General features: G+C 48.1%; 1 protein-coding gene across 6 annotated transcripts in view; it reads left to right on the top strand.

Annotated features, from left to right (window-relative positions):
- CPLANE1 (ciliogenesis and planar polarity effector complex subunit 1) overlaps positions 1–13,875 on the top strand; it is a 1,992,329-nt gene that overhangs the window by 472,803 nt on the left and 1,505,651 nt on the right. For all 6 annotated transcript variants that reach the window (XM_069221234.1, XM_069221235.1, XM_069221236.1 and 3 more), the window contains one exon: positions 4,451–4,659. In XM_069221234.1, the coding sequence (XP_069077335.1) occupies positions 4,451–4,659 (209 nt within the window). The remainder of the gene's footprint in view (positions 1–4,450; positions 4,660–13,875) is intronic.

Below are 13,875 nucleotides of genomic sequence, written 5' to 3'. Positions count from 1 at the left end.
TGCGGCTAGCCATGATCTCTCCTGCTAAAATTAACTGGAAAAATTCACCACCAACAACCAGCACTGTGTAAGACAAGTAACAAAGTGTAGCTTTGTTAGTAAGAGTTACAAACTCAAAAACTATACCGCTCACTTGCCTGAAAAAGCTTGATTCACCAGCAACTACACAGCAATCACCAATGATATCCCAATAAAAAGAAAGAAAGAAAGGCAAATTAGAAATAAGACAAAACAAATATCATTGTGCACAAACCTAAGGACAATTTCACACACAATCCTGCATTTAGTACACCCCCTACAAACATGTCATTCATGCATGGCAACAATACTCCTTTGGAGTAAATTGTTTTTACTTACCTAAAACATGCAACTGTGCAAACTGCAGGTCAACCACCGCCAAAACCGCAAGGAGCCACAGCAAATAAAGCAAAAGCTTTGAACTAGAACAAAAAGGAGGAAAACATTTTTTATCACAAATGCAAAGACTTCTTCAGTTGACAAACACCCCACCATCAAACATTTTAGAAATTGGTGCCTAAGTGGATTCTGCCATAGGGGCAGATGGGCCTACTAAAAAAATAGGCCTGTCTGCCCCAAGGAAGCCAAAAAATACCTTTAGTACTGTGTCCCCATGGAGAGCGACCCTTGCCAAAGGGGACAGCCCTCAAACAAAAAAAAAAAAAAAAAACACACACAACACTATCCCTGGTGCCTAAGTGGCTTCTGCCCCCTTGGGGGCAGGTGGGCCTAAGAAAATAGGCCCATCTGCCCCCAGGGGGTGTAGAAATGGCCAACAGGTCAATGCCCCCCTTGGGGGGGCGCCCCGTGACCAAGGGGACGCCCCCCCACAAAAATAAACAAATTAAAAAAAATCCCTGGCGTTCTAGTGGTTTCTGCCCCCCTTGGGGGCAGATCAGCCTAAAAATAATAGGCTGATCTGTCTCCAAGGGGTGCAGAAATGGCCTGGGTACATGTGCCCCCAAAGTGGGGGGCGACCCTTGCCCAAGCCCCCCCCCCCATCCACTAACACACACACACACACTATCCCTGGTGTCTACGTGGCTTCTGCCCCCCTTGGGGGCAGGTGGGTCTAGAAAAATAGGCCCATCTGCCCCCAGGGGGGGCAGAAATGGCCAACAGGTCAATGCCCCCCTTGGGAGGGCGCCCCGTGCCCAAGGGGACGCCCCCCCACAAAAATAAACACATCAAAAAAATTCCCTGGCGTTCTAGTGGTTTCTGCCCCCCTTGGGGGCAGATCAGCCTAAAAATAATAGGCTGATCTGTCTCCAAGGGGTGCAGAAATGGCCTGGGTACATGTGCCCCCAAAGTGGGGGGCGACCCTTGCCCAAGCCCCCCCCCATCCACTAACACACACACACACACACACACACACTATCCCTGGTGTCTACGTGGCTTCTGCCCCCCTTGGGGGCAGGTGGGTCTAGAAAAATAGGCCCATCTGCCCCCAGGGGGGGCAGAAATGGCCTACAGGTCAATGCCCCCCTTGGGGGGGCGCCCGTGCACAAGGGGACGCCCCCACACAAAAATAAACACATAAAAAAAAATCCCTGGCGTTCTAGTGGTTTCTGCCCCCCTTGGGGGCAGATCAGCCTAAAAATAATAGGCTGATCTGTCTCCAAGGGGTGCAGAAATGGCCTGGGTACATGTGCCCCCAAAGTGGGGGGCGACCCTTGCCCAAGCCCCCCCCCATCCACTAACACACACACACACACACACACTATCCCTGGTGTCTACGTGGCTTCTGCCCCCCTTGGGGGCAGGTGGGTCTAGAAAAATAGGCCCACAGGTCAATGCCCCCCTTGGGGGGGCACCCCGTGCCCAAGGGGACGCCCCCCCACAAAAATAAACACATAAAAAAACATCCCTGGCGTTCTAGTGGTTTCTGCCCCCCCTGGGGGCAGATCAGCCTAAAAATAATAGGCTGATCTGCCCTCAAGGGGGGCAGAAATGGCCCTAAAAGACATGCCCCCCAAAGGGGAGCGACCCTTGCCCAAGGGGGCGCCCCCCCATCCACTACACACACAATCCCTGGTGCCTAAGTGGCTTCTGCCCCCCTTGGGGGCAGATGGACCTAAAAAAAATAGGCCGATCTGCCCCCAAGGGGGGCAGAAAAGGCCAACAGTTCTCTGCCCCCTTGGGGGGGGCGCCCCTTGCCCAAGGGGGCACCCCCCCCAACATAAATGCACAGAAAATAAAAAACCCTGGTGATCTAGTGTTTTCTGCCCCCCTTGGGGGCAGATCCGCCTAAAAAGTAGGCCAATCTGCCCCCAAGGGGGGCAGAAATGGCCATAACACACATGCCCCCCAAAGGGGAGCGACCCTTGCTCAAGGGGCCGCTCCCCGACACAGAAACAAGAAAATGAAACAAAAAAAAGAAAATCCCTGGCGTCTAGTGGGCATTCCTGCTGCCCGATCGCAATGCGATCGGGCAGCAGGAATGCTCAAAGAGACACCGGGGGAAAGGAAAAGCCTTTCCTTTCCCCCGGTGCCTCTTTAGCCCAAACCCCCCACCCACCGGGAAGAGGAACTCACCTCTTCTCCGTTCGCCGCACAGGAAGCAAATGGCTTCCTGTGCGGCGAAATCCCCATAATGAAGTCAGCGCGCGATCTCGCGCTGATGTCATTATGGGGGGGTGGGGGGGGTCGGGGTGGAAGGGGAAGGGCTTCCCCTTCCATCCCTGACTTTGGGGGGTGGGGGGAAGCACACAGAGGGAGCGAGAGCGCTCCCTCTGGGCTGTGTGCCGAGGACGTAGTGGTTACGTCCTCGGCACAGCAGCACTGTGCCGCAGGACGTAACCACTACGTCTGCGGCACAGAAGGGGTTAAGGAAACTTGTTATTTTTGTAAATTGGTGTGGATCTCCTTTTTGAGTCTTGTGTCTCTTTTATTGACTGAGTGTATTTGCAGATGTCTCACATGCCTCTCTGATAAGACTAAGGCTGCTCAACCACACTACCCCCTAAAAGAGCACCTTGAGTTTTCTAGAGCAAGCCCCTGTCCACTAGTAAGTGAACCCCTGGACTCTTTGCATGATATATTAAATTTTGATATATCATATAAAGAGCTAGCTTCCTACACAAGACTGGTTTAACAGCTTTGGCGTGCAAATTACCTGTCATGGATATTTGTCAGGTTACAATGTGGGCATCATTGCACATGTTCACGAAGCTCCACTTCCTTCACAGCCAGGTTTGATGGGAAGGGCTTTTTGGCAGCTTTGTCTTAGTCATTCCAAATACTTGCCAATGTGAAAGGTTCTGCTTTAGTAGCTATTCTAAAGGTGAGACTTCTACTGAGAGAAGTATCCATCAGAAGAATATCGCTTACCTTCGGTAATGCTCTTTCTAAAGAATACTCTAATCGCAGATTCCCTACCACCCAGCTGCCTCTCCCTCCTGTGGAATGGATTCTATTTCACCTGAAAAGGTCCCAAATTAGAGATATGCACACTGACACAAATAATTCGTTGTTTCGAACTCCATTTCTGAGGATCCAGACAGTGTCCACAAACTGATGTCAGCGTGCATGTGTGACTCACATGTAGCTCCAGTCACCCCTTCCGTGGGGAGAGAATTCAGTGCAGAGCCACAGAACAAAACTGACTGGCATGCTGGGGCTAAGCTGAAAGGCTTTCGGAGCCTGTTTGGCATCGACGGGCAGTCTAAAGAAGAATCTTCAGTAAGATTATCCACCAGAAAGCGTTTTACCGTAGTTAAGTAACATGTCCATCTTGGTCCAAACTCCAGGAATCCTAATACAAGCACCCATAAAGCGATTCTGGCATGTGTAAAGATATTGTCGAAGAGGCAGGCATCGATATAAGAACGGTTTCGTTTTTTTGTTTTTTTTGCTAAACAAGTCGGCTATGATGCATAAACAGAGAGTACTTTACTTCTAGTTCAGGCAACATGGCTAATCCATAACAACGAAGTTCATATATATTTACCATTTCCATGGGGTCTTTCGCTTTGATAACATTATTACCAGAGAGACAGATTAAGTTTTTGCAAGTGAAGGGGTGTAGTTAGTTACAATTCTAGTTCCTAACCTATTGCTTATAACTTATGATGATATGTGTTTTTTTTATTTAGGCTCTGTAAATGACAGGTGTTAATGGTGAGAAAACACTTTATTATTTATTTTACATAAACCATTGTAAGTACTGGTGTATACGAGTATAGGATAGAGCTCTAGCTAGTTATTTTTTTTCAATATTAGATTTGTGTGAATGGGGAAAAATGCTTCTCTGCTGCTCCATGCAGCTATTGTATTATTAAACAGTGTTTGCCACATACATTATTCTTAGGCATATAAGTAAATGCCAACTGCAGTGTTTATCTACATGAATCACATCTTATGTAGCAATCAAATGATGTATTTCTCTTTCTGCACATTCGTTTACTATCTAATCGCTGTTAATGTGCTGCAGGCTGACGTTCCTTTGGCGGTTGCTGTACCAGCACGCACTGCGATTTCAAGCACAGCTCTGCCTGCACGTGTCAAGAAACGACAGCCAACTAAAAGAGAAAATAAATGACGAAGAATCAATTATTGCGGTCGTATTATGTCATATTCAGGCGACACTACAGTCTTCTGGTGATACTCTGGAGAAAGCAGTGCGTCTTGAACCTGTGACCGGTCAGTGTGCCTATTTTATGCGTACCTGTTGGAATGAAACCGTTAATAAGGTGTTCACAGTACATTATTTTTTTCTTGTATACTTGGATTTCCAAATTTCAGGGTAGGCTTCTCCAATCTCAGTCTCTAGGGAATGGAAAACTCTTTCCCCAGTAGAATAGCTACCTTTCAGATCCTAATATTGAGATTGAGTCACATACAACGATCAAATTCAGCACCTTTGATGTCATTGAAGTTTTACCATGTGATCAAAGCATGTGTGCACCATTTTATTCAGAGGTGCTCCTTTTGCTTCCTACTTCTTATTCTTAGTCCATTCTTTTCCTCTGATCATTAATGATTAGAATTAGTGAGTGTGTTGTCATCTGAGTCTTCATCTTAACCTTCATTTGTTTTATTATTAGCACAGGATACTGGCTGTCATTGCAGTGACTGCATGTCCATTACAGCATCTTGTCTTCAAACTCTTGTATGATGCATCTCACCTTTTGCAGACTTTAGCTTTTTTACACAATAAATACATGACACCGATATGCATGCATGACAAATCTGCTCTCCTCCACCTTAGAAGATAATAGTACTGCTAGGAAAGAACTGAAGGGGCCATCACGTGAGTGATGTCAAAACAAATCTCAAAACCTTGGCTAACGTTTTAAAACAAATAGCCATTCTAGAACGCATGTTGTTGCTGTTTGTTAGTGATGCAGGACTTGGCAAGGAGGATTGTGTTTTATCTTCACTGTTTGGACCATTTAGGTCTTACTGTTTCACACTGCTTTTGTTTCAAGCTATTATTATTAGGTCTGGTGTGAACCATGTGTAGCCAAACTGCTTGCGCTGCTGCGAAGGTAGGTTTAGAGAAACTTTTATTCTAACCTCAGCCTTCATCTGTCTGCACCAAATGCCTACCCTTGAAACACTGTCATAAGAGTCTAGAGGTGACTTAACGGATAATGGTCAGCAGAAGAAACAAAACACCACACATCTCTCCTTTATAGAACATAAGAAAACAAAACTTTCTCATATTGAACATAGCATATAGATCCTTGAGCTACTCATGTATAAGAACGCAACAATAGAAAATTCCAAATGATTAAACTTCCAACTCCATAACGATGAAATGGATAAATGAAGACAGACGAGGGGGCGTGGCCAGGATGGCGGCGATAGCAGACGTGTAAAACGCTGCTCCACTGCGGCCTGTTTGTGGCCTCGCACATCCTGCACCAGACAACAGTGGAACGTATCGTTTCGACCCCAGTGCCATCAAGAAAGCTGCCGGGGGTGGGATGAGGACACTTTCAGGCTGCCGGCACAGCGATTGGCAGAGGAGTGAAGATCCGGGCCTGCTGAATGGCGCGGCTGGCCGGACCTGCAGGTGAGAGGCTGCGGTGGACAGGGAGACTCCGATCGTGGCGACCTGGCTGAGCTCCTGCCCTTCTGGGTGATATTGAAGTGCACACGAACAGTGTTGCCAGATTTTTAGAGCATTCTCTAGCCCAAAGCCAATGAAAAAGTAGCCGAAAGTAGCCCAATTTCGCTACTTTAACGAAGATGGGGCAGTGGCAGGCAGTAGATAGAGAAGTAGATGGATATTTGTGGCTGGACAGTCTTACAGAAGTGGTAAGCTCAGAATTTCTGCTCTTGCAAACTGTATACCTTCTCTCATTCTTGCAGGATGCAACCCGCACAAACCAATTTTTCCCGCATAACTGGAAAAAATATAGCCCAATTGTGCGTGATCTAGCCCAATCTGGCAACACTGCACACGAAGGGCAGGGATCCAGCAGCAGAGAGAGCGGCCTGGTTATTGGTGGTGCCGCGGCTGGGTCAGGCCTGTGCCCCCCTGGGGTTGATCGCAGGGGGGCCTTCTGCCCGTGCCTGCCCCCCCCTGTTCATCCTGCACCCTCCTGAACCGGAGTGCTCACAAGCTGACTGGTGCTGGACCCTGACGCGGGTGCTAGTCGGCCAACAAGCACTGGGAGTCCACTTGTGCCAGTGCAGAGGCTGGAAGCGGCATTTTGAGGAGAGGAGGAGCAGGGGAAGCGGGGGAGCCCCCAGCATTGAAACAGCGGGCTCAGAGAGCCGAGACAACCTGACGGACTGGCTGTTCCTCACTGGCGCGGGGGGCTGACTGAGAAGGTTTGGTCCCTGGCACCAGACCGAGACCAGGTGCAAAAAGAACAGTTGATGGACTGAATGTAGACCAAATAAAACATTCACCCCAAGTCACAGATCCGGGTTTAATCCATCAGTTTGTTTTTTTAGACCAGATGGGGCGGCATCACCATGAGTGACGGTCCTAACAGAGAACAAAGGTAAGGGACCCTATTTCCCCTGGTGGAATCTCCTGCGCAACAGCTACAAGCGCTGCCCAAAAAGAGGAACAGGAGGGAGGGAGGACAGAACATCTCGACGTGGAGGCCTCCCTATCAGAAGCCACTCCCTCATTTGCCAGACATGCAGCCCCCCACCCCCCTCCAAGGCCGCACCCCCCAGGCTCCAAAAGATACACTGGAAACCAGAGTGAAACGCGGTGACCCACCAGTGGGGATCCAGCTAACATACAGAGAGCATCCAGACAGGGGGGACGTTGGGGCGCTGGACACTGGGTGCCACGTGTGCGTGACTCGCCGCTACCCAGGAGAGAAGACTGGAGAGAGAGGAGGGCAAAGCTCTGGCTGGCCCGACAGGCACTGCGTGGATAGGAAGAAAGATCCCCATGTATAAAACGGGGGAACCATCTGGGGAAGCCCTCCGTAAAGCCGCGTGAGGAGAACTCCCAGTGACTTGGGCAGAGACCTGAAAAAGTGATAGCAAGCAACATAACTTAACTTAACATGGCAAGGCCAGCAAAAAAAGAGAAACAGGAATAAATCGGGATGTGTTACTGGCAAGACGGGGCGCCCTAGAACAATGAGACGTATCCCCAACATCAACAGGAAGCCCTACTTGAAGCCCTACTTAAGGTGACATATTTCAAGCAATAATGGCCTCCCGCGAGGCCCTAGAAACAAAAATTGATACACTGGGGGTCGAATTTGGGCTACTAAAGGATGATCATCGCCGTTTGGCTGAGAGGGTTAATGCGGTGGAGAGAGAAGTAGCGGATATCCGAGCCGCCATGACAGGAGCACAACTAAAGGAACTGGAGGATAAGGTCAGAGTCTTGGAACAGAAAGCAGTTGATGCAGAGAATAGGTCCAGGCGCAACAATATACGGATATTGGGGATACCCAAAAAAGCAGAGGGCCGGGACATGATCGCCTTCCTTGAACTATGACTCAAAGATTAAATAGCGCTCTCTGGGCTGTCAGCCTTTTTTCGTGCTGGAGAGAGCATAGAGTCCCTCCGCGACCACCTCTACCAGGGGCTCCACCCAGAGCGATAATAACAAGCCTCCTGCATTATAAGGACAGGGACACTATCCTGGCACAAGCTTGGAAAAAAGGTGACATAATAATGAACAATACTAGGGTAATGATATTCCCAGACTAATTGAGAGAAATTCAAACCTGGCGGAACACTGAGACAAATAGGAGTAACTTATGCAATGATCTACCCAGCCCGGCTGAGGGTTCAGTCCCAGGGACTTGCCCTCTTCATCAACACTCCTCAGGAAGTGTGGTCGTGGATTGAAACGCAGCCGCAGCAGGACTCGCAGGACACTCAGACCTGGCAGACTCCACGCCCGAAACGTACCAAACAAAAGAGGGGACCCCCACTCCACGGCTGAGGAAGCGCAATAGGCCCGACACCAGATCTTGGGAGACGTAGTGGCTTTTGGCAGGCACGCACACTCCAACCTTGCCACTAATGGAGATAACTTAATGGACAGGGAAAATACCACGGATGTTGCCCTGAGTACTGGACCAAACCAGTCTGACACAACTGACCTATCAGACTCTGAGCAGGATCTTCCCCCAGTCACACCCAGAACAGCGGGTGATCTCCTCTGAATCCATCATCCAATGTGACCTTCGGGGAGGACACTAGCGGTACATTGACAGAGAGGAAGGGAAAAAAAAAAAAAAAAAAAAAATAATAATAATTCTTTGCAACTTGTAGTCGGTACTGGGGCAAGCAGCAAATGACCCGGCTGAGCTGCAACATGGACAAAACGCAGCGGACTACGTCCCAAGGACTGGGGTCATCTTCACAGACCCTATGCTGAGCCTGGACTCCCCATAATCGCATATTGATGGATGATGTAACGGGCTGTACCGGCACATGACCCTCACCCACCCCTCATCCGGAGAGGTGGCGGATACCACGATGTTGGTGTCTACGAATGCAGTTTGGACGGGAAATGTTTTGCCAGTCCAGAGGAAGGGGAGTTGGGAAGTTAAGTTGTTGTTTGTTCAATGGTGGGAAAGTGCAGCACGCCACAAAATAAGGGAAATTTATCCACGACACGAGAGTCACTGGCCCCGGCACTCCCTTGGGCGACCTGTTTTGTTAGGACAAAGTACCACTTACCGAAATTGTTACACAGTATGCAAGGTCCCAAGTGTTATAATATAATCCCCTGGAATGTGAGGGGTATCCATACACTAACTAAACGGTATAAAGTATTTTTCATATCTGTCCCGTAGAGGAGCACACCTCACGTTACTACAGGAAACGATTTTACTGCAGAAAGAAGGGCAAGTTCTACAGAGAAGGTGGAGGGTTCAGCTCTACTATACGGCATATTCGGCATTCGCAAGAGAGGCTCTAATCTGGGTTAAACCCGGGGTCCTGTTTCAGTGTACTGTGTCATAGGGTGGAAGTCTGAGGTGGCCTGGACAGGAAAGACATCACTATCATTAACATTTATGCCCCGAATGTCAGTCAGGCAGGTTTTGTTAATGAATTGTCCCGGCAGTTAGCTTTCCATATCACAGGGGAAGTACTGTTAGGAGGTGACTTCAACTGTGTAAGCGGCCCTGACAATGACAAGTCTCACCCGCCACTAGATGGAACAGTGATGCATAAACTTGCACACACATTTGTGTGCAAGGACTAGGAGAACAATTGGACCTTGATAATACCTGGCAAGTGTTAAACCCCCAAAGGCGGGAATATTAATATTTCTCCACCGTCTACAATTTGCATGTAAGGTTAGATACATTTCTTAGCTCACCATCATTACATCAGAAAATACACGCTGTAGAATATCTTGCCAGAACTAAATCAGATCACAACCCAGCACTACTGTACTTACGCTGGGGCACCGACCTGCCGCCCATACCCACAGGCGCCACTGGTCCCTCCCTTTGGGGGGCAAATAGGTACATGTATCACACAATATTACAAAGAGAATGAAGAATCTACTGACTCCATAGGCTTTTAATGGGCCGCCTTTGAAACGGTCCTCAGGGGTCGCTGCATAGCAAAGTTAGTGGGGGTATGCCGAACTCTGCAGCGGGAAACCCAAGCCGCGGAAGCTAAATTGAAGTAAGTGGAAGTTGAGCTGACAGAGGGGTTGGTGGATAAAGAAGCAGTACTACAAGCCAGGGAACAGGTGGCGATCCTAGTGGAACGTCTCTGCTGTCACGACTACCGAAATCATATAATAAACACATGCAACACAGGATAAGGCAGGGAAACTGCTGGCTTGGTTGGCGTTGCCGAGCGTCCGAGGGTCCCCGATAGTAGAGATCCAAGCACTGTCACTATGCAAACTGAGATTAATGAGGCCTTCCATACCTACTATGCAGGACTCCATAAAAGTAAATCACAAGTGACTTACGCTGAAATTAAAGCATTCCTGCAACCCCTAATCTTCCCTAGAATAGAGCTGGAAGAGGCAGAATCATTGGAGGGGATAACACTCCCAGAGGTGCGGGCAGCCATACAACATTTATCGAGAGGGAAAACACCAGGAGCGGACGGGCACCCAGTAGAGTTCTACGCAACATTCATAGAGCAAGTAGCGCCTAAATGTGTTGCCGTATACAAGGAGGCCAGACAGCTACAAACCCTTCCGTCAGAAACCAGGGAGGCACTAATGGTCCCCTTGTTAAAAACTGGGAAAATCTTGCACAACATGAAGGCCTACCGCCCACTGTCCATTCTCAACACAGATTATAAAATTCTCAGTAGAATTTTACCCTCCCGGCAGCTAACCCATATGCCACAGTTGATCCACAGAGACCAAACCGGCTTTATCCCGCCTCGTAACACAGCCCAAAATATCTCTAGAGAAAGCCCCGTCCATAGCGCAGCAGGATTAACTATTGACATTGAAAAAGCATTTGACAGCTTAGAATGGAACTTCATGAAGGAGGTGCTAGTAAGGTTTGGTCTGTGCAATGGCTTCTTAAGCTGGGTCAAACTATTATACGCAGAGGCCAAAGCAAGAGTTAAAACAGGTGCATACATTTCGCCGAGTTTTGTAGCAGGGCGCAGTACACAGCACGGTTGCCCATTGTCACTGCTATTGTTTGTCCTGGCAGTAGAGCCCTTGGCAATCCGAGCTCACCTGGGGAATGGTTATAGAGGCCCGAAGATAGTGGCGGAACAGCAATGAATTGCATTGTATGCGGATGACATTCTGATATTGTTACGGGAAAGGGAGAGGGACCTGGCGGGAGCGCAATTATTACTGCGCTCCTTTGGAGAAAGGCCTTCGGGTCAACTGGGAGAAGACACGCTTATTACCGCTCTGCCCAGATGCCCCCCTCCAGGTGTCCAGGACAACATCCCTTGGGAACCGCGTCAGATTACATATCTAGGAGTAAGAGTATACCATGACCACTCCTAAATGCTGCAAGGTAACATTGGCAGAACATTGGGTTCCCTAAAACAGGCTATGGATATTTGGAAAACGCTGCCACTATCTGTCATGGGATGAGTGGCCCTGCTAAAGATGGTAGCATTGCCGCAACTACTCTATTACTTTGGTACTCTACCTGTTAAAATCCCGTGTGCAGTGTTTAAGGAATTGGACAGTCTGACCGGGTGCAAGAAAGTGGCACTGGCCACCTTGCAGCATCCCACTTCCGCTGGCGTACTGGTGGCACCTAACTTTGAGGACTACTCCGTGGCAGCACAGCTGCAATATTTCACATACTGGCTGTAGAGCCAGCAGTACCCTCCAAATGAGAGACGTTTGGGTACACCTTCAGTGTCCAAACTTACCCGCCTCCTCCTGGGGCTTAACAACCAAGGACCGTTGGAGACGAGGGAGCAAATGGTGGTAGCATACTGCTGGAATAGGTGCCTTCAAAAGACAGGGACTAAATGCCCTTACTCAGCAGGACTCCCGCTTCATTCCTTAGCCACACTAGTCCACAGTGCTCACAAGATGGGACTACATCAGCTCAGGGAAGCAGGGCTGTGCCAATTGGGAGACCTATATAGAGATGGGACAGTGCTCGGTTTCCACGAATTGCAGGCGTAATTTGGCCTTAGACAGCAATACTTCTTAGTACATGGAGCCATTCTAACCACAATAAGGAAACACTGGAGTCCAGGGGGAGCTGAACCTCCTTCGCATCTGGGCTGCACATATATAGCGACAGCAGCGGGCACACAGAAAGCAGTCAGTATCGTAGGATACACTGTACCCAGCTACTGCCCCTAACAGGCTTACGACAGAAATGGGAAGCAGATATTGACAGACCCTTTACAGATGCAGGTTGGGAAGTCTTAATGGAAAGGGTGCCCAAAATCCGACGCAAGGCCAGGTTTAAATTAATACTCTTCTATGTCTTTCACAGGGCGTACCTTACTCCACACAGGCTGAATAAGATGTTCAGAACATCAGAGGTCAAATGTCCTAGATGGGGGGAGGAAGGGTCTAGATTCCTACATATGTTCCGTAAATGTCTGCTACTCACTAGATATTGACAAGATGTAATAGACACCCTCTCCAAATTAGTAAAAAAGGAGATCCCCAGTGATCCCACTTACAGTTGAGTGACTTCCCACATACAGCCAAGACTAAGGTTACAAGCAGTTTTCTCGACTTGGGGTTAATACTAGCCAAAAGGGAACTAACCCGTAATTGGAAAGCCACACAGAGCACATGAGCACTAGCATTGCATAAAGAACTCCTAAAGTGGACAGATTATGAAAGAGCAGTACTGGCTCTAGATGCGCAGAAGCATGAGGTTGTCCAGTGGAGAGGGTCAGGGGGTGGTCAATCCTAGTGGAAGAACTCAGACACTTGATGACACTTGATGATTGGAGGCAATGAGGAAGGGAGAAGGAAAAACTGGGGCGTAGCAGAATAAACATGAGGAGCAAGTATGGGGCATGGCTTTGGGCCTGGATGCGTGGCCGTGTACTGGCGAAGGTTACGCTGCACAGTGAGGTGGGGATATAAGACATGGGAGGAGGGATAAGGGTCGAGAAAGGGAACAGAGAACTTGGGGCGGGATATGGCAGCAATACAATAAGATGTACACTGTGAATTTAACGCAGAATGCTAACCATGTTGGTAAATGTGAGTATCCCAATGTTGTTTAATAAAAGCAATAAAATGTTTAAAACAAAAAGTGAAGATCGAAGAACCCTAACAGGGGTGTCGGACTAAATCACTAGTTCACGAAATGTTGGTTCGATTTTTTTTTTTTCTTTCGGTTTGTTTTTTAAATCTGACAACCATCTAACATATGCAACCTCCATTTTTTTAATAATCCCTTCCTTCTCTACTCCCACCTTCTATACATCTTCTAGAATATCTCTTTACTTTTTACACACATGATTTCAATGTGTCAATCTACATCCTATAGACCCCACTATGACTTAACTGCCTTAGTAACTAATCTTGACAAACAATCATTTATAGTCATTGCATCTGTTTCCAAATTTTTCAAATGTTTGCAGACCTTGACATTATGTTCTACCAAAGAGGAGAAGGTCATCTCTGAAGCATCTAACACCATCCAGATCACCCACCAGATTAGCTGTAACTCTGAAGAACGGAGCTGCTGAGACAAGTCCAGCAGGTATCCTAAGAAACTTGTAAGACCCCATGGGTGTTACGAAAGTTGTGAGATTTTGTAAACTCTCCTCCAACCTGACCTGGTGGTAGCATGAGGTAACTCCAGGGCGGTGAGAAATTTGGCATCAGACAAAATGGACAACATTTTTAACAAAGTAGGTAGAGGAAACCTATCTACAGTGACTTTTCTGTTTAAACTTTTCAGGTATACACACAACCTTGTGTCATTGTTGACCTTCTGAGCCACAACAACTGGTGTCAAAAATTCTGTTGGCTCCACA

Source organism: Pleurodeles waltl, chromosome 1_1 (assembly GCF_031143425.1).
Source record: "Pleurodeles waltl isolate 20211129_DDA chromosome 1_1, aPleWal1.hap1.20221129, whole genome shotgun sequence".
NCBI classification, from domain to species: Eukaryota; Metazoa; Chordata; class Amphibia; order Caudata; family Salamandridae; genus Pleurodeles; species Pleurodeles waltl.
Note: the sequence above shows the minus strand (reverse complement) of the source record. Positions and strands in the feature narration are given on the sequence as shown.